Source organism: Sphaerodactylus townsendi, linkage group LG01 (assembly GCF_021028975.2).
Source record: "Sphaerodactylus townsendi isolate TG3544 linkage group LG01, MPM_Stown_v2.3, whole genome shotgun sequence".
Classification (NCBI taxonomy): Eukaryota; Metazoa; Chordata; class Lepidosauria; order Squamata; family Sphaerodactylidae; genus Sphaerodactylus; species Sphaerodactylus townsendi.
Window position 1 is genome coordinate 75,435,243 of NC_059425.1, and position 26,757 is coordinate 75,461,999.

General features: G+C 39.9%; 1 protein-coding gene across 4 annotated transcripts in view; it reads right to left on the minus strand.

The window, feature by feature from the left end:
- Positions 1–26,757, minus strand: part of LTBP1 (latent transforming growth factor beta binding protein 1) — a 270,959-nt gene that overhangs the window by 168,666 nt on the left and 75,536 nt on the right. For all 4 annotated transcript variants that reach the window (XM_048484134.1, XM_048484124.1, XM_048484115.1 and 1 more), the window contains exons 6-7: positions 9,733–9,835; positions 6,102–6,173 (exon numbers count right to left, since the gene is read on the minus strand). In XM_048484134.1, coding sequence (XP_048340091.1) covers positions 6,102–6,173; positions 9,733–9,835 — 175 coding nt within the window. The remainder of the gene's footprint in view (positions 1–6,101; positions 6,174–9,732; positions 9,836–26,757) is intronic.

The following is a 26,757-nucleotide window of genomic DNA, read 5'->3' on the forward strand; positions in this document are numbered from 1 at the left end:
AAACAAGCAGGTTTTTTTCATGAAGATGAAAACAGTAGCAATGATGTGAGTACTTTTCATAGATTTTAATGACATATCACTAGATAAGCACAAATATATAAAATGTTTGGTGGTTTTTTAAATCAGACCTTGAGACAATGGAATTTGTGCTACATTTGCAACTGCTTTTGTGAAGAAATAAGCAATGAAGTTATGTTTAAATTAGTCTCCCTGGAAACTGCACTTAAATGCAGTCAGTTGTTTGCGCTGGAACAGAAAAATACTTCTCTATTCAGAATGGGATGGCATAATACAAAAACTGCATTCCAAGTCTCTTTGCTTGAATTTGGGCACACAGGAAATAAAGTCAGACAAGAAAATACCACACCTTTGTAACTATAGCTTCAATCAACATACACAAAATAAACTATGTGCATGTGACTAGATAAAATTAAATTTTCAGTGGACTACACCCAGCCACAAAATCACATGCAAATGACATTGATTACAATGCCTATTATACGGTTCTTTTATTTTCTATGTTTTTATTAATAAATAAAAACAAGTTATTGCTATATATTATAAATGGCTTGTTTCAAAGTCATCATGTGTTTCAATCTCAATAGCAGTTTTATTTTGTTTTTAGTGGATTTACATTTTGGATTTTATTGTTACCTTATTGTTTTATGAGCAGTGCCAGGAAATTCCATTGTCTCAAGCCCTAATCAATAAGTTGTCCGACTAATTTTACCTCAGCAGATCATTAACAATAAAAAAAATTAGGGTTAAAGATGAGGCTAAAAAGAACCTGAGAATAAATAATTTTTTGTCCACCTTCACTGTACCTAGGTGAATATTTATTGTTTCAATGCAAAAAAAAAAGTTCTTATGCTATGTTTCATTTTTAGTTTTCATAATAAAGAAGATGCAGGAAAAAGGAACATTGTAAAAATTCCTTTTGCCAACCTCACCATTAATATATTAATAGCAGTGAGATGGAAAGAAGACAATTTTGACAAAGCAAACTTACTATTTACCTTTAGAGTGGAACAAGAAAGGCGGAGGAACAGAGGAGCCACCTGATTGGTTGTGGCTTCCTGTACCCTGATTGGGCAAGTAACAGTGTAATACAAAGTGGGGGGGGGAGGGTGTAGAAACTGAACCCAGCCTGATTTCCACACACAATAATGAGGAAGAATTTCTGAGGAAACAGAAACAAGACAGAACTCTTAAAGATTTATGGGAAGACGGATACAACCAGGATTCAAAAGAAACAAAACCTTTTGATCAAGGTTTCTCCCTTCCCACTGCAGCATGCTTCTAGTGAATATATCTATGTCTATCACGGATTCAAACAATGTGACAATCCCCACGCACACACGATCAGCTTGGCGGGTCTGTTCTGATTGACTGTTGTGTTGTGTTGGGGCCGGAGCAAAAATATGTGGTAACGTGAGCACATAAGCACGTACGCACAATATCCCTCCTATGCAGCTTTCTTCTGATTGGCTATCGTGTTGTGGCAGGAATTGTTATTGGTCAGTTTCATTACCGCATAATTTCGGCATTTTAATTTGTTTTTGTTTTTTTGCATGGCCACATTGGCACGTTGGCACAGAGTGCAGTTTCGAAACCTTAGGCTCCCTCGTTCCCTTGTGCCCACGGTTTAACGTTAGCCTCAGATGGGGCAAAAAAAAAAAGGCTGCTCACGCATTGCACACAGCCCACCATGCTCTGATTGACTGGAAGGCCTCTGTGTCACTCTCTACGGCGGGAAATTTGAATCCACATCACACCCCCGAACCTGCACAGCTGAGAAATGAGGCCTCAGAAGGAGCTGTGGGACTGACAGAGATGGCAACTGGAACTGTCTTGAGAGGAAGCCTTGAATTCAAAAGGAACTGAGAGAGGCTTCCTGGAACACACAAAAGGCTTAACACAGAAGCAGCTGTAGTTGGCGGTTGCCACCTCTTTCAGCTGCCACTCTTATACTCCACTCATGCTAAAGAAATGGTAATATTGTGAACACATATATATTATAACCAGCATTATCAATACTTTTCATAGAGCTGATTCATTAGCACTGTTTTCAGGAACATAACCATAGTGTTAACAGAGATATTACTACACTGAGATATTACTGTCATGCCCCTAGAGACATCCTTGCCATTTTCTTTATTTAAGACTCAGTACCTTTAGATAGAATGGGCTTAATTGTTTTTGTACAGTATTCTGTGGAAGGGAACATTAGTTAAACCCTGTCCCTTTAAGAAGCCCTCTATAGGCAAATAGCCCTATAGTATTTCTCATTAGTTAGCAGTACCCTTTTTCAGTTTGTTTTAGTTTCAGGTGTCTGGAAGGCTGGAGACAACAATATCTCAGATGTATAAGGTGTTAAAGATCCATGGTAGTTTGAGTAATCAAGTTTCAACAGAATTGCAAGGAAACAGAGTCCAAATAGAGGACACCTGGATATCTCAGAAGTGGCACAAGTATCAGACTTTCTTGGAAGTAAGCAAGGGAGAGTTGGTGTCTGCAAGCTCTTCAATAATTGCCAATTGTTTCCAGCATCACAAGTATTCTTTATTAGACTTCATGGGAGGAGTTAGAGTCCTAAACTTTCAATATTATTAAACCGTTTTTGAACTGTTACTCATTCATCTGTGGGTCTTACATTCTGTTCTGGCCAAGTGCAAGGCACCTGATAATAGTTCTCTTGGAGAACAGAAATTACTATGCTGTACTCAGGAGGTTTCATTTATGCTTTGCACAGAGAATCCAATAGGATGGTGATGAATAACTTTTCCACATCACCTCTCTGTTGTCATCTTTTCCTAAGAGCTTTGGTAGGGTTCCATATTATTTTGACTCATATTCTGTGTACATCTGAGAATGGTAAATATAGTTGAAAGTAATTACCATGCAATATAACAGAGAATGGAAACAGAAAGATCCAACATGAGACGGTTGACTTAATAAAGGAAGCCACAGCCTTTAGTTTGCAAGACCTGAGCAAGGACATTAATAATAGGACATTTTAGAGGTCACTGGAGTGTTGCCATAAGTCCAAAGTGACTTGACAGCACATAACAGACGTAACGGAGAAACACATGAGCTTGCTCACAATCTCCATTTTGTTTTGTCTGGCTTAATTTATTTTTATGGGCCCAGGATTTTAAATCAGGAAAGAATCTGAAATAGAAAAGCTGTACTGACTCATTCTGAACTAAAGTTTGTAATGAATACCAAACAGACTATTGCAGCCACTACACCCAAGATGTATTTCCTTCAAGAAAATGTTTAAAAGACAAGCACAGGGTTAAGGAAGTTTAAACTGTGAGGGATGGGGATGGGCTGTGGGGAAAGTAAGACAAACCATGAATTCTAGTAAAGGAAAGTGGTAAAGAAAGTCAGAAAAAATATCTGAGCCACCAGAAATCATAAAGGCATTTTCAATTATAATTTTATTCCAAATATTTGGAAACACATAAGAAGTTCATTAATGCAGGACTATGACAAAAAGTATCTCTAAAGACCCTCTGCCTGAAAAAACCTTAGCAGCCTATTCGAGAGCGGGGGGGGGGGGGGGGGCAAATAGCCAATGGAGCTGGTGTAGGGTCATGAGAGTGTGCTTTCCCCCTTTGTTGGTATAATGGGGCATTCCCACCAGTGGAGAGGGCAAAGATGCCAGCATCTGGCTGCCCCATAACTCTGTGGTAGCAAAACCCAGAAGTGGACACTGCTGTGGAGTTACACTGGTGTCTGAATGAATGCTGGCACGAGGGACAGTTTCCAAGGGTGGAGCCTACTTTCGGCAGCTTCTACCCGGGCTTTCAAGCTGGTACCACTGTGGCCAGGGCCTCGGACCTACACCACTCAATTTATTGCCTTGAAAACACCACAGGGTTACCATAAGTCAGCTGCAGCCTGACAGTACTTTCCACCACCACCACCCCGCCAGAGAGAGAGAATATGAAAATGTTTGTTCAGGATGATGTTCGCTGCTTTTAAAAATGTTCCATGCTCCTGGATATAATAAAGATAATAAATGTAAAAACAATCGAGCAAAGCAGTTTATGCTGGTTCTAGTTACTATACATTGATTTTCCTTTCCTTCCCAGGACCCCTTATTGTAATACCTCTTGCTACAGGCTAGCTATGAAATTTGATAGTAATTGTTCTGTCAATGACTAGTTCAACAAGTAGGCTGATATTAGCTGATATTATGAAGTAAGATCTGCATATGCTCCACATTGAGATATATATGATAAAACAATTAAGGAACTATGCTTGAGCAGTGGCATAGAAAGCCCGCCCCATTCCCACCAGACTGTGGCTTCCAGTGGTGCTATATCTGTGATTCTGTCTTCTCACTTTAGCCATTTAAACATAAGTCAAGCAAGTGGGACAGCTTCAGCCTGTGAGAAACATATTTGCTTCAGTGGCTTTTATGAAGAGAGTAAAGCAAGGTGTAAATTTTATTAAAATAAATATGTACAAATATAACCTAAAAGCTGAAGAAACTGCCACCTACTATTACGGTTAAACAATGTGCATGTAAAGTGCTGTAAGTCACAATCAGTTTATGGCAATCCAGTAAGTTTTTCAAAGAAAGAGACTAACAGAGGTGGTTTGCCATTGCCTTCCTCAGCTTAGTGGCCCTGGTATTCCTTGGTGGTCTCCCATTCAAGTACTAGCCAGGACTGACACTTCTGAGATCTGCTGACATCAGGCCAACCTTGGCCAACCAGGTCAGTGTGGTTAAACCAATATGATCCAAATACTTTTCCAGTTGTTGAACATACATTTCATTTTAGCAAGTGTTCTGTTGAAAAGTACTTTTTGCCTAGAATGAAAACTCAAGCCTTTCAACAGCTGTTCTTTTAATTCAGTTTCTTTTTTCCAAGCAAATTCATTAATAAGAACTTGGTAAACATACATTTTTTCCTTTCCTTTTTTTTAAGATATAGAAAAACACAATAAAATCAATGAATCAGCATTATATATGTATAACATAGGCCCCTTCCTCATGGGCCAATAAACTCTGACTGGGGACAGGGAAAACCCCATTTTGGGGGGTAACTTCGAATGGCTCCCACGCCTAAAGTGAGGCTGCCTCACATTTCCCCCTCGAAATGAGTTATCCGAGAATCACGCTATCCGCGATTCTCGTGTTTTAAAGCGGAGTGCAGCTGCTTGCAAGCGAACAGGTGCACTGGGAAGTGCTTGCTTCCTGGTTTTTAAAGGTCCTCCCTGTGCAGCTATACAGCAGGGGAGGTGAGGGTTTTTTTTAAAAAAAGAAGCACCTTCATGCAAAGGCACGATGGCATGCAAACAAGACAGCAGGAGAGAAGGTTATTTTATCCCGCCTGCGACCCACTTTCCGGTGCTGTGTAGAAGGGGCCATAGTATGAATGGAAACGCAAATAGGGATTTCTAAGAATGTATAAGCAATACATTGCTCATCAGAAAAGTAACTGTTACACTGCAGAAACAAGCCTTAATTTGAAAGCCTTAGTACTAAACTGTCCAAATTTGTTTACAAATAGATATTTCTTTGTTATTCATACAAGGAGACTTATTTCATTACATTAGTTCACTCAGATGAAAGTAAATAATCAGGAGGTGACTGTTAATCATGCTGATACCACATATGGTTTGTAAACTGAGATTTTTGATAGCAGAAGCATTAGAGCAATCAGATGTTGGAGAGGCAGGGGGAAAGCATTACTGTAGGCAGGGGGAAAGCATTACTTTATTTTGGCAGCTCTAAATGTGATACAGGCAGAATGGCCAAAGAAATGGTCTGAAAGTAGTCATCCAGACAGGTAGGTTCTGGAGAAGATTTGACTCCTACAGAGTAAGACACTTCACAAGTGATGTTAAAACCTCTCTAGAATGTGTTTTCTTTTACAACTTGTAATTCTAGCTTTGTAGTACAAGAAACAGCAGTTTTTAATTCATGTGTAGTTTGGGCCTCAAGATAATCATAGTAAAGTGTGTGATGATCTCATTCTATTTCATCAAGAGGCCCTTGTTTTATGTGCAATTACATAATTTTCAGTCAGAGAATTTCAGTCCGAGAAACTCAAAACAAATGCTTATCACTCAAAATATCTCACCTTGACAAAAAGTAGCATTAATTCTTTTGTAACCTTGTGGACAATCCACCACTGGGCTATATCCAGAGTAAACTAAAATTGAAAGACAAAATTATTAATGACAAAAATAACACACAACAGATTAATTCAGACTACCAGGAAAATGTGGGCTTGCATGCTCCTTTTCTTGACCTCTTTTCTATGTTCTCACCCACGGACTCTCTCCTCCATTTTTCAGGTTGCTGTAGGTATAGTTACTGTTACAATTCAAGCAGGTAACTATAGTAATGATAATCTCCACATAATTACAGTTGAACTTCAAACAATTTGCTGATTTGGATACTATGGTAAGCTATGGTTACAGCAATGAACGAGGGCATTGACACAGGAGAACCACAACACATTCTTGATCATGATGTGAACAATCATTCAAACTGAGTCAGCTCTCCATATAAATCACTGAATAACTTTACATTTAAAAAATAAAACATTTAAAAATCAATTTATATGGGAAAATTTGAAAATCTGAGTTATATATTTATTAGTAAAGATCTTAATGATAACAATCATTCTCTTTCAAATAATGCAACACAAAAGCAGAACTCTCTAAAATGTAAACTAGAGTTTCAGAGACTTCAAAGCACTTCATGTACATTATGAAATAATTCTTCCAATAATCCTGCAAGGTAGGCACAGTATTATCACCACACTGAAGATGGAAGGAGGAAGAATTGAGGCAGATAATTTGGGTTTGATTCTACAAAGCATGAATGGTTCATGATGTGGATCTTCCTTCCTTTCCTTGCACTTGGCTGTGTGACCCAAACGCACCTTCTGAAGGACAGCAGACTACACAAGAGTGAGGCCAGAATTAGGGGTGTGTGTTCAGATAGACCGAAGCCACAAATATAACCAAAAAAACCTTATTGGTATTTTTCAGGTACATTCAGCACCCCAAATATATCCAGGAATTTTTCGGACTACCGAAAAGTTGGTCCTAAAAAATCCTGCAGGCTGTTTTTTCCTCTCCCGCCTGCATTTTTGTTTCACTTTCTTACTGAACCTTGTGGAGTTTCTTTGGCCTGCCAAACTGCTTCCACTTATTTCAAGTATGTTTGTCAGTTTCAATAGTTTTTCCCCCCTCTGCCAGAGTTTCCTGGATTTGTTCTGCTGTGATTCTCCAGTATGGTTTGCACCACAGTTGCACTGGGTTGTACTGGGTTTCTTCATATTGCAATAGGTTCTGCTGGGCTTGCAAAAATGCCCCCTCACATTCACCTTCCACTGCAGAGATTCTCTGGTCTGACATTGGCCCTTTAGATCTTACATTGCCAGAGTGGCACTAGGTTCTGTTGGGCTTGTGCACATTGCAATTGATTGTGTTGGGCTTGAAAAAGTCCCCCCCCTCACCCACCCTGGAGTTTCCACTGCAAAGATTATCTGGTTTCATTTTGGCTCTGTTTGACTTAGCATATTGGTTGTGGTTCTACTCAGATTAGTAGATTCTGCAATGATTCTGTTGAACTTGCTGCGCTGGTTTTTCTGTGGGATATATTTGACCAGTGATTGCTGCATACAGGTGTAGCTTTTGCTCTGGAAGCAGCTTGGAGGTCCCCAGCTCCCATAGGAAATAATGAAGGATGTCTGGGGGCATGCTGTACAGGGGTCCGCAGAATTGGACCTGTTGGTCCAATCTACTTGAACTTTGAGGGCTATTTAAAGGTCAGGCACTAGCAGCTCCCCTGAAATTGTGATGCATGCAACTTTACAAACACCTCCCCCAGTCACTTGGAATTTTTCCACAAAGGAAATAATGCACCCAAAAATTCAGAGCCCCCCCCCCCCCCGACACACACACCACCCCACAATAAAAACCTCAGCTTTGAATACCATGTTGTACTGGAATTTGGGAATGTTGATATTTTTCAGGCCCAATATACCTGGATACATTTTTTTATCATCCCTAGTCAGAATTTCTGTTGATTCTTTCTTGCTGCAGCCCTCTGTCTCACTCTGCTCCCAGTATTATACAACCCTCTGAAGTAGCTTCCTGAAGACAACTGGAGGCAGAAAGGACAGATAATATCTGTCCCTATGTGGTAAACACAGCTGCCACCTCTTCTTTGTTAATTTCAGTCCAATTTTGGAACTACTACTGAGCAAATTCCTGAGCAAATTAATACTGAAATTAATTAAGGCTGCACATGAATAGTACAGGTACTATTGTGTTTCCCCGAAAATATGACCTATCCCGAAAATAAGCCCTATCATGATTTTTCAGGCGTTTTGGAAGATGCCTAAAATATAAGCCCTACTCCAAAAATAAGTCCTACAGATCAGGATGGTGTGATCCAGCAGGGTTCTCCCTGCCAATGAGGATGCAGCTTGCATCACATGTGATGGGGAAGCAACTGGGCTGCCGAGAGCCCACCTTAATGAATTGTGAAGGTACCATATTTCACCTAAAATAAGCCATCCCCCCAAAATAAGCCCTAATGCATCTTTTGGTGCAAAAATTAATATAAGTCCCTGTCCTATTTTTGAGGAAACACAGTATATGAACAACACATAAAATTGTAAATCCATATTATAGTTCAGCTCACTGAAACACACCATGTCACCTGGTACTTGTGTAACACAGAAACCTCTGTAGTATCCCTATTTGTTACCACCTCATATACTTCATTTGCTGGATAGATCCACTTCATTTGCTGGATAGATCCATAATTTTACTGCTAAATAGCATGGATGGAGCTTGTTCTCAATTTAAGCTCATATTTACGCAGTTTACTATATAGCAGTCATTTTCATGTTTAAGTGATTTGAATTGCCTTAAATGATGTTGCTAATCATCAGTGCGTAAAATCAGGGTGGTCCTAAACTGGTTTTTTTTAAAAAAATCAATATTGAGGCGAGGTCATAAAGCTCAGAATCATGGAAGATGCCAAGGCAAGCTGACTTTCATCCAATGTGATTACAGTCTGGTGAGTAATACCACTTTAGTAAGGAAAAAGTCAACATGTCATGGGAACAAAATGACCCTGAATCAGCATCCTGTGAATGAGTCAACCACCAGATACGTACACCAGTTAAATGTCAGAAGTGTTAACAGCTTGCTCAATTTCCTTTTAGTTCTTATTGAGAATCTATGGAATGAGCACATTTGATTAACCTTCATAGGAAATTAGTAAGCATATGAATGCTTTTTTTTAAAAAAAGCTGACAAATGCACTGGAGATGATGCCAAACACCCGAGGCAGAAAGTCTTCTTTCCCGCTGGATGGCTTATGGAACCTACTTCCATATATATAACCATTACATTATGATTTAACTGGGTACTGTTTCTGCTGCTGTTATTGCCAAAAACAAATTGCCTTCCTGGAAAATGATAGCAGCATGAATCACAAAAAGTTTTAATATTAAAACACAAAACTTTATTCATCCTGTTATTTTCTTTCCAGAAAATGGCATTAATATACTTGTAGCAGTTTTCTTTAAATGCCACATATATTGTTTGACACTCACATGCAAGTTACAGTTACGCCCAACAACATATTTTTGTCTCTACAGCTGTCTTAAATTCAGGGTCTTTCATGCAAATACAGAAGGCACAAAATGGGGGGATGGAAAGAAAATGTGGAAAAAAAATTACCTGGTTTCTTTGGACATTTCTGGCATTTATGAAAACCCCAGGAAGTACCTACAGTACCACAGCAATCTTCTTGTTTTGAAAGACCAGGAAGTGCTTTTCCACACTATAAAAGTGAAGTTAAAAAATCTCAGATTAATATATCTGAAATAAAAAAAAATTTCTAAAATTCTGTTGTATCAATATCACTATGACACATTACAATTCCAGTGCTTCTGAGTTAGCCCCAGACAACACAATAAGCAAAATGCTTTCCTTGGGCTAGTTTTAGAGCCACATCAGTTCAGTCTTAAACAATTATACATTCTTGTCCGATAAGGTACAACTCTGCTTATGACTGCATTATTTTTGGGTTAGCACAGCAGTTTAAGATCCCAAATTCCACAGTTAACGTTCATACATTACCAAGGCAGAATGAGACAAAATCACAGAAAAGTAGCTTTTGCACAACTATAGCAACATAAAAACAGGTCCTTTTCCCAGGACAATTCAGTATTGTTCATGTGACCTGAAAATTGAACTAAATGGGGATTAAAAGCTGTGTTCCTGTGGTAAAATAGATGTTCCAAAGTCCCCATTTCTTAGTGTTAGTTTGATGTTCTATCTATGCTACATGAAAAGATTTCAGCAGTCTGGTTAGCGGTGGCCTAATAAAAATTTACCCTGGATTGAAAAAAACTGGTATTTTAGTAGCACAATGGTGTAAACACATCCCTACTTTATTATCTGCTCAAAGTCAACCTATATGAAACCTAGGCTTTTCCTATATACGCCATTTAGGACGTTTTCAGGCTGGAAATAAAACATTTCCGCCATGGTGTTCTGTATAGTTTCTCTCTCCCCCCACCCCCCCGCACCGGTTTTGGAAACTTTTCCAAAACACTTTTTCTCCACTATTTTTGAAAACCCTTTTACAGTCTTACTTTTCACTGAAACGTTTCCAAGACTCAGTGCGGTCATATTTAATGTTTTATCTTTCCCACCAAAAACCTGGCCATTTTCCATGCCTCTGTGTCATTGCCCAACTTCCATTTTGGCACCTGATCTGCCATTTTTTCGCATTCTTCACCTGACTCCTTTCCCCTTCGTCTTGTTATTTTCATCATTTTGTGTGTGTGTGTGTGTGTGTGTGTGTGTGTGTGTGTGTGTGTGTGTGTGTGTGTGTGTGTGTGTGTGTGTGTGGTTGTGTGTGTGTGTTTTCTGTTTTGGTTGAATCAACAAAGTATATATAGAGCAGGGGTAGGGAACCTGCGGCTCTCCAGATGTTCAGGAACTACAATTCCCATCAGCCCCTACCAGCATGGCCAATTGGCCATGCTGACAGAGGCTGATGGGAATTGTAGTTCCTGAACATCTGGAGAGCCGCAGGTTCCCTACCCCTGATATAGAGCATCAAAGCAATGAATCAAAGAAGCATTGTTTCAATAAATAAACATTTTTTTAAAAACCCTCACGGCAGCCATGAAACATTGGAGAAATGAAATGTTGGGGAGAAGTGAGTACAGACAAACATCATGGTAAAGGGGAAGATCGAAAACATTCTGGAAATGTTCTAAGAGACTTGTGCAGAAAAGGCCCTGGTTCTTATACCATCACAGTTTGTGCTGACATTCTAGCACAGGGGTAGGGAACCTGCGGCTCTCCAGATGTTCAGGAACTACAATTCCCATCAGCCTCTGTCAGCATGGCCAATTGGCCATGCTGGTAGGGGCTGATGGGAATTGTAGTTCCTGAACATCTGGAGAGCCGCAGGTTCCCTACCCCTGTTCTAGCATATGAGCCTGTAACAAGGGAATCATACACAGTTGCTACTATGCTACTGTGAACAGAATTCAACCTAGGTTTGCTTTTGGTATGCCACCTTCAGTGCTTAAACTGCTAAAGAATTATGTGTGCTTGCCTCTAGCATACTGGCCCAACAAAATGAAAAGCAGCTGAGAGATACAGAAATCAACTGAATCCTTGCAGGAAGAAAGGACTACTAGGGTAGAATGCTGCCTAATGACATCATACTACTCTGCTGAAAAAGTTACAAAGATTACTGTGGTAGATTTGTAAAGGAAATGTATGTCACTTACATGTACAAGTTTATAAGTGACAGTGAACTACCCTGCTTACAAACCATCCCAGGAAGAGAACACCAAGAGTTATCAAGCTTCCTATGAACAACACAACAATGTTGAATAAATATGGATACTAGCCATTCTAGATTTTATTTTGTTACACAAAATTTATATTCTCAAAAGGGTCACGATAGCACCTAACAAATTAAAATATAACAAAACCATATTTTAAAACCATTAAAAGCACTCTCCCCATAAATAATTAAAATAATTAAAAACAGAGCTAAAATACATGTAACAACATAACAGCAGCAATTAAAACATTGGTCAGGCAGGAGGGAACTGACAGAACGCCCAATGAAATTTAAATATTTTTCCACCTGCTGCAGGAACATGGCAACACTAAGCAACAAATAAATTTCCCTGGGGAGAGAGTTCCAGAGCTTTGGCGCCCTCATCCAGGTTGCCACCTGCCTAAACTCGAAATGCTATTTACATTCTTTGAGGTGAAAATGAATCCAGACTGTGGCCTAATAAAAACTGTAAGTTACAAAGGCTGGTTCATTGGTTTGCTACTGTTAATAAAGTATTGTTAAAATGACACTAATTGTCCTTTATCCAGCTGCTGGGGAGATTCAGCTCTTTCTACCAGCAGACAACTGTTTGCCCCTGGAAAGCCCAAAAGCAGCCAGAGCACATTCCTATTGTTTGCACCCAGCACCCAGAAATTAGCAGTATATTATCATTCATCAAGGAGGGAGCATTTTGGCTTATGACAGCTAAGACATTTCTTCAATGAATTTGTCCCTAAGGTGGTGTGGTACAGGGAATTTATCCAGTTACTACTGATAATATCTTCTTCACCTTACCCTTCACAGCTACATTGATTGATGTCTTGAAGATAAGGTGAGGGTATTATCTGTGATAGCAGCCAGCATAAACACCTAAACGTGTTCCTGGTTTATATGGGGTGGGGGTTTTATTAATTTGTTTGTTTGTTTATTATATTTATATACCAAAGGCTCAGGGTTGGTTTTAATGGTTTTGATTGTAATTTTATCTTCTATGTTTAAATTATTAGCCTTCTTGACAGCCCTTGTAAGAGAAGAAAGACAGGATATACATTTTGAAAATAAAATAAAGACAGTGCATGTGGGTTGTTGTGGCAAGACCATCAACTGGACTAGGCATCTTTCTCATAGTCCTTCCCTTTTTATCATTTGTGGCCTTTTACATCTTGGGTCTTTCCGTTCCCTCCTCAGAGGGACCTTTAGATTGCCGGACGCGATGTTTTGAGCGCTGTTTTAAATGGCTTTAATGTGAGATTTAGAGCCCTAGTTTTATTATATTGTATGTATTTATTGAATGTGCTCTTCTTGTTATTTTAGCTTGTATTAGTTGTTGTACACCGCCCAGAGCCCTCCGGGAGTGGGTGGTATAAAAGTCGAATGAATGAATGAATGAATGAATGAATTAATTAATTAATTAATTAATTAATTAATAGTTACCATGTGCTGATTATTAGGCTTAGCTGGTTATTTCCTTCCACACATTTGAAGACCAACAAACCAACAAGTGAAGGCAAAATATTTCTAACTGATTTCTGCATCATCAGTGAAATTTCACAAACATTCTGTTGAAACATTCTTTTCTGTTCTTATAAGGAGCAGATAATGCTATTTCTTCGCTGTCAGTCCCTATATTGCATTAAATTGGTTCTACTTACTCAGCTCATTGCCATGTTTGTGCTCTAGGTATTGCTAGAACTGCAAAGACAGACACACTCTTTCCTCTCTCTGGTTAACTTACTAGTAGACCAGAGACAGACTTAAAACTTAAATTTATTTCAAATTCACAATCACAAATCTACAAAATAAACATTCAAAAATATTTGTGCTTCATTGTTTCACTCTGGCCGCTTCATACGATTTACCTCGCTTGTTTCATGCCGCCAAAGAGTGTTGGCGGCGGTATGGGGCGAGCCCGCTACAAGACGCAAGCGCGAAAGCAGGCAAAGCTGAGGAGAACACCACCCGCCGAGGAGAGGCGTTCGCGACGGGCCATACCTCAAAGCCCACTGCTGCCGTTTGATTGACGCGATGGTCCTAGTCCACGCCTGGTTGGAGCCAGCCGGATTCTTTCACTCATCGCTGCCCTCAGACTCTGGAGGTCGGAGGACAGTGTAGTGGCCCGGCGGCCAACTGGCATAACGACACATCGTGGAGTAGAACGGGAGGAGGGCAATCTTTCGGCGGCGATAATTTGCACTGGCATATCAAGAAGACGCTTCTCCCTGGCCACCAACTCTTTAAAAAAAGTTGGTTGTTGTTTAGGCTGCCTGACGCCTCCACCAAAGAGGGGAAAGGGGAAGCGCATTCAGGTCTTCCTGCTGCGTTGCAGCAGCGGCGCCTGTCGTAGGACCAAAGGGGCGACCTGGGCGGCGTTAATCACTTCAGGTCAATGGTTGCTTATGGGCGTCGCATGGAAGCGGCCTTTGAAACTGAAACTTACTGGTGACAACTTTTAGATCACAAAATCAGATTCCCCTGCCCAGGACCTGATTTCAAAAACCAGGCAATTAATCAAAATATTGAGGTTCCATAATTTGTGATTGTTAGCATTTTTAGCTAGATTTCTATTAATGAGGAATGGCTGTTTAAAGTCAAAATCCAATGATAATTCATTTCATGCTAATTACAAGCCACATCATTACTGGTTTTTTCCAAGTCAGAAGTCATAGGATAGAACAGTTGGAAGAGTAAAAACTGGTTGTAAATATTTCCATTATCCCCAACTCAAGTTTTCTGCCACAGAACTCCCTGAAATTTCAAAACTGTTCAGAATTTTTTCCATGATATAGAGTTCCAGCAAAACCTTTAAGTTTCAGCATCACCATTGAAGGTCTTCTGCTGAGGTATCTGCTGAAGCCCGAAGACTACAAAGACACCTAGTCTATGAGCCCCATCTATCTCATCCAGGAGAAGCTCTAGGGGACAGTCCCCAATTGAGTCTCCAATTGGAGATGCATATGAGAGAAATTAAGCACAACTCTTTTGTGCTCCTTTTAGCCCTGCTGGTGCCAACAAGGCTTAAGGAAACATGAAAGAGGCACTGGCTATTTGAATAGTTGGGACTTTCAAACAGTTTTTGATAAAGCCTGTCACTAGTGTGGCTCTATATGAAACTCAGCAGTCATGGTCCAAAAGTCTTTTTATGAACTGTAAATAGTTAACATATAAGAAATCAAAAGTAAAATACAGTTTTTGCAGTGGAAGTAAACAGGAGAGTTTCCCAAGGGAATATGCTGGGACTGATGCCATTTAATTTACTCATAAAGCGCACAAAGTCATTTTACCGGTACACCAAAATATTTAGAATTAAAATGTCCAAAAAGATTGTGGAAATTTCAAAAAGAATCTTAGCAAATTAACTCAGGCCCTTTCCGCATGGGCCAAAAACGACGGCCTGGGGGCGGTAAAAACGCCGCCCCCAGGCCGCCGTTCACACAGGTGGCGCTGCTGCAACGCATACGCCGCCTGACTATTTCTTTCCCGCCCTCCCCAGGGCGGCGCCAGGTCGCTTCTAAAACAACAACAACAACCCTTTAAAGGGTTGTTGTTGGGGAGTTCTTCATGTATGCTGTCGCGAACCGCATCAGCCGAAGATACATTGCCATCTTCGTTCTTCGTCTTCCCACTCACCCTGTCCCGTCGTTAAGCCTGCTTCGTTGGTGCCGTCGGTTCTCGCTAACGCTGCCTCCTCCTCGTGATTAGTGCTGCCTCCTCCGACCTCCAGGGGTCGGAGGACAGCGTGGGCATGGGCTTCAACGGCCAGCTTAGGCTTACGATTTTAATGGACAAGGTGAGTGGGACGGGGCAGGGGGAAGAGGCGGCTCCGTGCGGAGCCGCCTGCCGTTTGCCGGCCTCTGCTGAGGCCGCCTGCATGCGTACATGCGAATGGCCTTCGCCTCCACGCCGGCGGAATTCTTGCCGGCGTGGAGGCGACAGGGAGGCCGTGCGGAAACGGCCTCAGTGACTGGACAACAAGAGTAGTACATGAAGTTCAACAAATATTAAATGCTGTGTACACTGTGACCCCCTCCCCAAAATCCAACGGTTACATTAACTGTAACTAGTAAGGAAAGAAAGCTTGAGATTCAGTAGAAAGATCACTAAAATTAATTGGCTCAGTATGTTCCAGCTGTCATAAAATTCAGTGCTAGAGAATGGTAAGTAAAACAAACAATATAGTGATTAGTATGGCATACTTTACAATATTAAAACAAGCAATCGTGAACTCAAAAGAACACACTATGAACACAGATAATCAGATTCTATGATGCAGTGTGTGCGAGCTGCCATAAACAAGCCTGTTGCCCCCGTTGCCTTGAGAGATCTCATGCTACCCCAACAAACTTTGGAGTGAAAGTCCTATGAGGCATATTGGTTGCAGGCCTTAATATAGCCTGTGCCATCAAGAGATAATTCAACTGCCGTCTGGTTTCTATTATCACAGCAGCTGATCACAAGGATGCTTTTGCCAGAATAAATTTCAAAGTGGGGAGACAGTCATTTCCTAGTTGTGTCCTCTCTTGGAGAGCCAGCATTCTTTTCAAATGGGTATTTTGAAATACTGATCTTCAAAGACCAATTGTCTGACTCAGTATAAGACAGCTTCAAGCATGTTCATGTGATTGAGTTGTGAGAAAATACCTTAAAAAGTCTGAGGCTCTTTTTTATTTATTGTACTTGTACTGGACTGTCACATAGGGCTTCAACTGCTCTTCTCCAAGGATGCTGATCAGGTCCATGTCCACTAAGTTTCAGTAACACTTTGGCATCACAGGGTCTCAGATTCACTGGGCTTTAAAAACAGTCATCCCTGAGACAGCTATTACTACTGTTAGAAGAGTTGACTAGTTTGATACCTACTCAAATTATACCATTAACTAAGGCAATAATTAGGAGTCACTGAAGAAGTCTCCCAAGAACACAATTTGAACACAGAACTAAAATATTTAAAGAACTCAATGCAACAAAGAAAGCAGACCAAATCCATTATGAACTAATTTGTATGAAGGAATACATATTGAGCCTGGACTAGGAAACCAGGCTGTGTATTTTGATGTAGAAAAATAATCAAACACTGGGCACAATTAAGGCCCTTTCTGCACAAGTTGTGTAGAACATTTCGATAACTGCTTATGGTGGGTTTTCTGGGCTGTGTGGCCATGGTCTGGACACAGTGTGTAACAGACTTCAAAGTCTGTGATACACCTCTGAAGATGCCAGCCACAGATGAAGGCGAAACGTTAGGAACAAGATCCACCAGACCACGGCCACACAGCCCAGAAACCCACCAGAACCAGTTGAATCTGGCCGTGAAAGCCTTTAACAATTTCGATAAATATTTTTTAAAAAACTCTTTTTACCACAATGTGTGTCCACACGCACCTGCTCCAAATATTTCATGGCTGCTGTAATTTTGTTTTGCTGATTCATTGAAATGATTCTTTATTGATTCATTGATTCTGTGCTTTGTAGATCTGTTTAACTGATCCACCCAAAACAGCAAAAAAAATCCCTCCCCAAAAACGCATGAGAGGTTGAAAATGAAGAGGCAAAGGGGAAAGGAATGAGGTGAGGGATGTGAAAAAATAGCAGACCAGGTCCAAAGGAGAAGCTAGGTGATGGCACAGGAAATGCAAAACGGCCAGGCTTTTTGGCGGGAAAGATAAAACATTTTAAATATGATCACATTGTGAGGGAGAGCCAGTCTGGTGTAGTGACCACCAGTGTGGTGCATTGGCTAATCTGGAGAACTGGGTTTGATTCCCCACTCCTCCGCATCAAGCCTGTTGGGTGACCTTGAGCTAGTCACAGTTCTCTCAGAACTCTACCTCAAAAGATGTCTGTTGTGAGGAAAGGAAGGGGTTTGTAAGCTGCTTTGAGACTCCTTATAGTTGAGAAAAGTGGGGTATAAATCCAAACTCTTCTTCTTCTTCTTGGAAACATTTCAGCAGAAAACATCAAGATTTTTCAGCAATGACAGATTAAAAAGTAAATGAAACATATTCGGCCCCAATGGCCGGGGGGTGGGGGAGGTGGTAAATGAAGCGTGGAATTCCAAGGAAGAAACATCTCATTACTGTTCTGGATACTTTATAAACAACTTGGAAAGGGTCTTCATATTCCATACCCTCGCACCTTGCTTTGAAAAAATAAATTGGAATTACCTATTCTACAGAGTATGATGCAATGAACACAGTACATTTCTATTCCACCCTTCCTCTTAGAACCTGAACACACACTTCTCCCCTCCTTGTTTTATTCTCACAATATCAATGTGAGGTAGGTTAAATAGAGTGTGAGTGGAAGACCAGTGAACTTCACTGCAGGGTAGAGATTTGAAGCTGTGCCTCCTGGATCTTTGTCTGACAATGAAACCATTATACCCAAATGGCTCATTTATGGTAGAAATCTAATTTATGGTAGAATATGGTAGAAATCTAATTTATGGTTGAAATAGTCATCTAATGTGAATGTTAGCTATGGATTAGGAAGAATGATTTGGTATAGTGCTAGGAGTTAGAGCTAATCTTTAAAGGAAACTTGGACTTTTCTTTAGCCGGCTATTCACAATTATTTCGTTAATCTTATCTGACATGTTGAATGTTAGGATTTAAAAACATGCTGCTAAAATAGGCGCAGCTACGATGGGGAAAAAGCCAACTGGCACATTGTTATAAATGAGCTCTGTGACAGTGAATAGGAGGATCTTCTATATAACAACATATAAAGTCCATTTGTCTATTTAGGAAGTTGATATTTCTTCAAAGACATAGGAAACAGATTTACTGACCATCTACAGCCAAATCATTATTGTATAGAAACAATCAAGATAAATATGGATTCGCCTTAATATAGTATCTTTTTAAAGCACAAAACCAGACACATGCATAAAATTAATATAGTTAGAGTCTAAAGAGTAAAGATGTCATGAAAATAAGGATGCCTAACTACTCATAAGAACATAAGAACAAGCCAGCTGGATCAGACCAGAGTCCATCTAGTCTGGCTCTCTGCTACTCGCAGTGGCCCACCAGGTGCCTTTGGGAGCTCACATGCAGGAGGTGAAAGCAATGGCCTTCTGCGGCTGTTGCTCCCGATCACCTGGTCTGTTAAGGCATTTGCAATCTCAGATCAAAGAGGATCAAGATTGGTAGCCATAGATCGACTTCTCCTCCATAAATCTGTCCATGTCTTTTTTAAAGCTATCCAGGTTAGTGGCCATCACCACCTCCTGTGGCAGCATATTCCAAACACCAATCACATGTTGCGTGAAGAAGTGTTTCCTTTTATTAGTCCTAATTCTTACCCACAGCATTTTCAATGAATGCCCCCTGGTTCTAGTATTGTGAGAAAGAGAGAAAAATTTCTCTCTGTCAACATTTTCTACCCCATGCGTAATTTTATAGACTTCAATCATATCCCCCCTCAGCCGTCTCCTCTCCAAACTAAAGAGTCCCAAACACTGCAGCCTCTCCTCATAGGGAAGGTGCTCCAGTCCCTCAATCATCCTTGTTGCCCTTCTCTGCACTTTTTCTATCTCCTCAATATCCTTTTTGAGATCCGGCGACCAGAACTGGACACAGTACTCCAAGAGCGGTCGTGCCACTGCTTTATATAAGGGCATTACTATCTTTGCAGTTTTATTATCAATTCCTTTTCTAATAATCCTCAGCATAGAGTTTGCACAACAGCATAGAGCTGTTCACAAACAAAATGACCAGCAGGATGTACACAGGATAAATGGGATATGTCAAAAGATTAGCCAATGGAATAATGTGAATTTATGTAGGGATTTTTCTGATTACACACAAGTACACAATTAGGGCATTGGGTAACAGGGAAAACAGAATCCCTTCATTAAATGAAATAACCTGTGAATCACAGGAGCGCATTAAAGAACTCTTTGTAAATCTTACATAGCTAGCTAAACTCTCTCTTTGAGCATGGATAACATCAGAAAGAAGACACCTTTTTTAAGGTCTCTACTAAAATGCAGTGCGCTGTTCGGTGTCTCTTCTCTAATATTCTATCCACAGTCATTAATAGCACATTTGATGAGAGCCTTGCACCTTTAAAAATAAAGGTAAAAGATAAATATTTTCAATAAATAAATAACATTATATATGGAAGATAGTTTCAGAGGGTAGTCATGCTGGTCTGCAGTAGAACAGTTAGATTTGAGTCCTTATAGGCCAGCAAGCTTTTCAAGGCATCATCTGTCAAGAGTCAAAAGTTCTGAAAAAAGAGCTTTGATTCTTGAAAGCTTATACCCTGAAAATCTTGTTAGTCTCTACAGTGCTACTTGATTTGAATCTGTTATATACTGACAATATAGTTTGTTTCTACCCATTCTCTTCAATTGTTCATTCTCTCCTTGGTAAGTACATATCCTCTGGTTTTGGACATCTTTTGAAAGATTCATTAAAATAAAATATGAGTTGGTAAAATCCTGGGAAAATGTAAAGCCTCAATCACAGTTTTTAAGTATGTCTCTAAAGAATTCTGATGGTATGAGCCAGACTAGATTTGATTCATCTGCTTTGCATTTTATAATTGTTGAAATCTGCAGGTTTGTTTTATTGTCTGGATGGATTGTACTAAATGTTCTCAGGCTTAATTATTTGATGTTTCTGTGACCCATGAGAGACAAATCTTTTAGATTCATACTCCACAGATGGAATAAATTTTAATCACAGACACCTCTTCTAGATTAATTCTGTCTCAATTTTTGTTGTTTTGGATAATAGTGTCCAAACTTGGCTTAGTTTTGACAAACATTCTTGGCAAATGTTTGGGAAAAATTTGTTTGTTTCCAGAGAGTTCCACATCCACAGGCCTGTGCAACAATAGTGATGTCACGATGTAGACCCTAGGAACTGTAGTTTGATTCACTACTTTTCATTCATTCTATAACATTAACTGTGAGAGAGAGACAGAGACAGAGAGAGAGACAGAGACAGAGAGAGAGAAAGTGTAGAACAGTGACCCAGATTAAAAACCAGACTTGTAAGAAACTCCGCCTCACTTTCACCATCATCATCTCCATTTTACAGAAAGGAGAACAAACTGGTTTCAACACTGCCAAAATAAGTGACTCAGCATGAGATCCATTCAATTAACAGGTTATTCCTTTACACTGCTCTACATTTTGAAGCCTACTATGTACAAAGTAGGATACTAACATATGAAGTCTTAAAACGAGTGAGCTTTAATAAAACTAACAAAATGCCCAAGAGTTCTGTTAAGTTTATGAATCCCATTATTCCAGTAATTGAATGCAGAGCCAGCATTGTAGATTTTTTTTTCATATTTCTCTTTCCTGCAGATTCTACAGTTTTATCATATGGCATTTTTAAAAAGTACGTTCTAAAAGTAAACCTTTTAAGTTTGGCACCACAGATTATGGTACATAATACTTCAACTTCCTTTAGAACTTGATGTACTAAATATTCACTTACAGGAAGGAAATCTATACACACCCTTCAGCCATGGATCTTGTAAAAGATTCTAAAGTTCACACAGCCACAATAGATAGCAAGAATTAGTGAAAATAACATGACAATTTTCCTGAAGGGTTGTGCATTTGATTTATAACTCCTCAGGTCTGCTAGGTACAGTAGAAAGAACAGAGATTAACAACTGCAACAAATCAAATGGAATTCCACAAAGAATAAAGTTCTGAGGCAATCCCCAAATTGCTACTGGAAAACCCTAAATTCATATGTAATAAAATCAGGGAGGATGATTACACAGGATTTGGGTTTCTTGAAAGCTCCCTTCTGCAGTCTGATTAAACCCTAATAAAGGCCTTCCGATATAGGCCACTCACCCCAGATGAGGACCAGGACAGGGTGTTGCCGTCACAGAAGCAAGGTTGTGACAAGAAGAGTCACAACTTTCTTAGTTGTGACACCTTCATTTTAGAACTCCTGCCTAGACAGGCATATCTGGTCACTTTTAGGAAGTTAGTAGTTAAATCCTAGGCTCATTCCGCACATGCAGAATAATGCACTTTCAAACTGCTTTCAGTGCTCTTTGAAGCTGTGCGGAATGGCAAAACCCACTTGCAAACAGTTCTGAAAGTGGTTTGAAAACGCATTATTTTGCGTGTGCGGAAGGGGCCCTAGTTATTTAGAAAGTCTCTTTTTGCTATCTGTGATGTTTAAAATTTTGGCTATGGTTGTTGCAGACATCTGTTTACCATTTACCATTTCAATTTGTTACATGCTTATATCCTTCAACTGCTGTGAACATCCATAACTGCCACACTCTAAACTGCCTAGAAGAATACAAATTTCAGCATAAAAGTAAAATAAGATCCTTGTTCTAACCCACAAGAGCTGTTATAGTCAATGCCAACTGAGGCTAGGTTGTTGATATTTTTGCAAGTCATGATAGACAATACTATAACTTGGTGCCTCGGTACCACAATTCACAGGACTGGGCCTTCGGAATGTTTTTTAACATGTGAAATGGAACATTTAGTAATATACTGAAACTGCAGTAAAACTTAACTTTAATAGACTTGACCCCAATTTTTGTTTAGGTGTGGCATCACTCAAAAATTATAGTTTTCTGGGAGCGGGCCTATTGTGGATTTTCATATAAAAACCAAGAGCAAGGATGAATCCAACACATAGTCATTTGGAAATTTAAGTTCACAACCTTGAAGATAAATGCTGGCAACAGTTAAAGTTATTGTTCTGATCTCACAGCACAAATGAGGAACTGAAGTCAGTGCAGTTTAGGATCCAAACAGCAACACATGACTCAAGATTTGCAGGACAATTTAGATATTATATAAGGAACAATTAATATTGTAATAAGCTTCCAAAGTCTCTCCTCATGGGATGCAACCCACGATAAGAAATGGCAAATGCAGTTCAATGTAGCAAAATGCAAAGTTTCCATAGGGGCAAAAAATCGAAACTTCACATACACGCTACAAGGGTCAGTGCTATCAGTCACAGACCAGGAAAGGGATTTGGGCGTCTTAGTTGATAGTTCCATGGGAATGTCAACTCAATGCATGGCAGCTGTGAAAAAGGCAAACTCTATGCTGGGGATAATTAGGAAAGGAGTTGATAATAAAACTGAAAAGGATTGTCATGCCCTTATATAAAGCCGTGGTGCGACCGCACTTGGAGTACTGTGTTCAGTTCTGGTCGCCACATCTCAAAAAGGATATTGAGGAGATAGAAAAAGTGCAGAGAAGGGCAACAAGGATGATTGAAGGATTGGAGCACCTTCCCTATGAGGAGAGGCTGCAGAGTTTGGGGCTCTTTAGTTTGGAGAGGAGACGGCTGAGGGGGGATATGATTGAAGTCTATAAAATTATGCATGGGGTAGAAAATGTTGACAGAGAGAAATTTTTCTCTCTTTCTCACAATACTAGAACCAGGGGGCATTCATTGAAAATGCTGGGGGGAAGAATTAGGACTAATAAAAGGAAACACTTCTTCATGCAACGTGTGATTGGTGTTTGGAATATGCTGCCACAGGAGGTGGTGATGGCCACTAACCTGGATAGCTTTAAAAAGGGCTTGGACAGATTTATGAAGTCGATCTATGGCTACCAATCTTGATCCTCCTTGATCTCAGATTGCAAATGCCTTAGCAGACCAGGTGCTCAGGAGCAGCAGCAGCAGAAGGCCATTGCTTTCACATCCTGTATGTGAGCTCCCAAAGGCACCTGGTGGGCCACTGCGAGTAGCAGAGTGCTGGACTAGATGGACTCTGGTCTGATCCAGCAGGCTAGTTCTTATGTTCTTATGATAATTTTTCACCATCTCCATCCTTTCTATACACCTTATCTTTCAGATTTATGCACAAAACACCTTTTCCTTTATCATTTCTCAGCCATACAAAAGAGAAATCTAAATATTGTGACCCTCAGAAATGAAGATAATAATGATTTTTTCCCTAATGTGTGTATAACTTTCTGTAAGGGAAGTTATTCTCTCATTCATGTTAATCTTATAAAAACCATGTAAGGTGGGTTGGGTTAAGACAGAGCAGATGGACCAAGTTCATTTAATAAGATGGATGTGGCTTTGAACCCAAGGTTCCCAAATCCTAGTCTGAAAGACTCTCTAAAGTTGAAGGCTTTCATGGCCAGATTCAACAGTTGTGGTGGGTTTTCCGGGCTGTGTGACCGTGGTCTGGTAGATCTTGTTCCTAACGTTTTGCCTGCATCTGTGGCTGGCATCTTCAGAGGTGTATCACAGAAAGAAGTCTGTTACACACTGTGTCCAGTGAGAAGGGAATGTTTTAGTGGGGTATATATTGTTCATGTCTCAGAGTGGGGAACTTATCAGTAAGTATTTGGATAGAACTTGCTATGCAAAGGTGTGGTTGATAGTATTGTATTGCGGGTGGGGTTTTTCAGTCCAGAGAGTGATTCACATTAGCATTCCCTGCAGCAGCAGCAGCAGTATTGGTGAAAGCAAATCCTGTGTTTGGGTTTGTCCATAAACCTAGCATGCCTTTGGCCTTTGATTCTGGTGTTTTTAATTACTGGTAGCCAAGTTTTGAGTTGTCCAGAACTTCAGTGTTTTCAAATAGAATGTTATGTTTAGTTTTGTTTAGAACATGTTCTGCTACTGCAGATTTTTCAGGATGGTTAAGCCAACATGTCTTTTGTGTTCCTTAATACGAGTCTGAATGCTGCGCTTTGTAGTTCCAATGTAGACCTTTCCACAGCTGCAGGGTATGCAATAGACTCCTGCAGAAGTGAGGGGGTCTTTCTTGTCCTTTGCTGAGCGTAGCATCTGCTGTATTTTTCAGGTAGGTTTGAAGATTGTTTGTAGGTTATGTTTCTTTATCAGTTTCCCTATTTGATCTGTGATTCCCTTGATGTATGGTAGAAATATTTTTTTCTGTGTGGGGTTGTTTCTCCTCAGTCCTCTGGGTTTCTCTTGGTCTTAAAGCTCTTCTGATTTCTGTTGAGAAGTAGCCATTAGCCTGCAGAGCCCAGTCCAGATTCTTCTTAGGCAAAAAACAAACATGCAATTTTCTTTTATCAAGTAATTAAAAGAGCATTTGATGCTTTTGGAATGCAGGCAAAATGTTAGGAACAAGATCTACCAGACCATGGCCACACAGCCCGGAAAACCCGCAACAACCACTCTCTTTAGTTGTCTCTCTTCTCCAAACTCCTTTCATGCCACCTTTGGAATAGTTTTTGGATGTATTTGCAAACAGGACCTCACTAGCAACCAATCTGAAACAAATCTGTGCAAATTACTCATAGTAGTGCAATGTTCTGTTCACGAATTTGGGGCTGGTAAAATCTGCCTAAGAAGCATCAAAGCCTATTTAGCTTTTTACTGTAATGTTTTACATGCACCATTGTCTAGTTGTGCACCACAAACAGCATTTTTCAAAAAAACAGCAATCAATGCTCCTGTCCGCCAGGTTAGATTATGAGTATGTGGTTCAGGGATACTATAAAAGACCTTTATTCAATCTTCTGCTTCATCTGGCAGATCCAGCCAAAATCTGAAGTTTTGCAAATCAAGCCACATCCCATCATCAATTTTAACTCTTTTAAGAGAGACAGGATCACATCCTTGGTCTCCATCTATTTCAGCACAGCTGACCCAATTCAGGAAAGGATGCCCACACACACTGCTCCTTGTTGGAAAGTAACAGGTCTCTAAGTGTGATCAGTGGCTTTATAGCAGCGCCAAATCAAGTTGGTTGAAGAGATAATCATGTCTCTGCAGAGGCCTGCAGCCTTCTACTGTTAGCAGCTATTGAACGGCCACAATTCAGTGAATATAAAGTGATATCGCAAGATTCAGCATAACAGAAACTAAGATCACATGGTCACGACCACGAAATTGAACTTAGAGACAACATTTTAAATACCTCGATAATACCAGCTTCAAGCCACGTTCTTAGACTGTGTGTAAGCTACTCAGCAGGCAAGCTTCCTCTTTCTAATGTATTTCTAAATAATGTCTAAAGCATTTGTTCAACTGTGCCATACTTCCTTAGCTTACTGAATGACAGTTCATTGTGCTGAAGAATATCACCCCATACAATACAGTCACATAAACTTCCAGACTTTCTAAAAGAACTAGTGCAGCATTTGCTTTGGCTTTCATTGAACATTCTTCTTAGGCAAAAAACAAACATGCAATTTTCTTTTATCAAGTAATTAATAGAGCATTTGGTGCTTTTGGAATCTAATACACATGTAATCCTCTGATATTAATATGGGGGGGGGAGTTCTGTCCCTTTAATAAGAGCTTAATGGAATATTATTTACCTCCCTGCAATGAAAACCTCCAGCAGCCCATTTCCACACATAAACTATCCTTTAGAAGGGACAGGACATGTTTATCCAGATCTGTTGGCAACCCTAGATATTGCACAGCACTGACTCTGCAAAGTATCATTGCAGATGGGGCATGAATTCCTGTAAATGTATCCTTGTGCATTTTTGACAGTTTTTATTTAAGACTGCTTGAAGTCAAGCCTTGAGTTTCCAAGAATTCCAGGAAACAAAACTATTTTACTTTATATTTCTGACTAATCCGAAGGAGGAGTACTTTATAAACTAAAATAATAAAAGTGAGAGACATCTGATTTTACTTTCAGAATAGGTTTTTTTAATGGAATTTGGCTAATTACTACGCAACAAAAGCATGATAGTCTTAGTTTAGTCATTTTTAGCTTCTAGTGAGAATTCAGGCTTGATTTGATAAAAAACCTACTGATTTGTCTTTTTTGCAGACCACGGTATCTGTAAAATTCTCCTCCCAATAGTGGATCAACTTTTCTCCTGTTAGCTTCTTTCACTGCCCAGCTTTCACATAATGGGGAATACTATGGCATGACTTAACTTGATCTTGGTTGCCAGGAACATAGCTATACACTTAAGAATT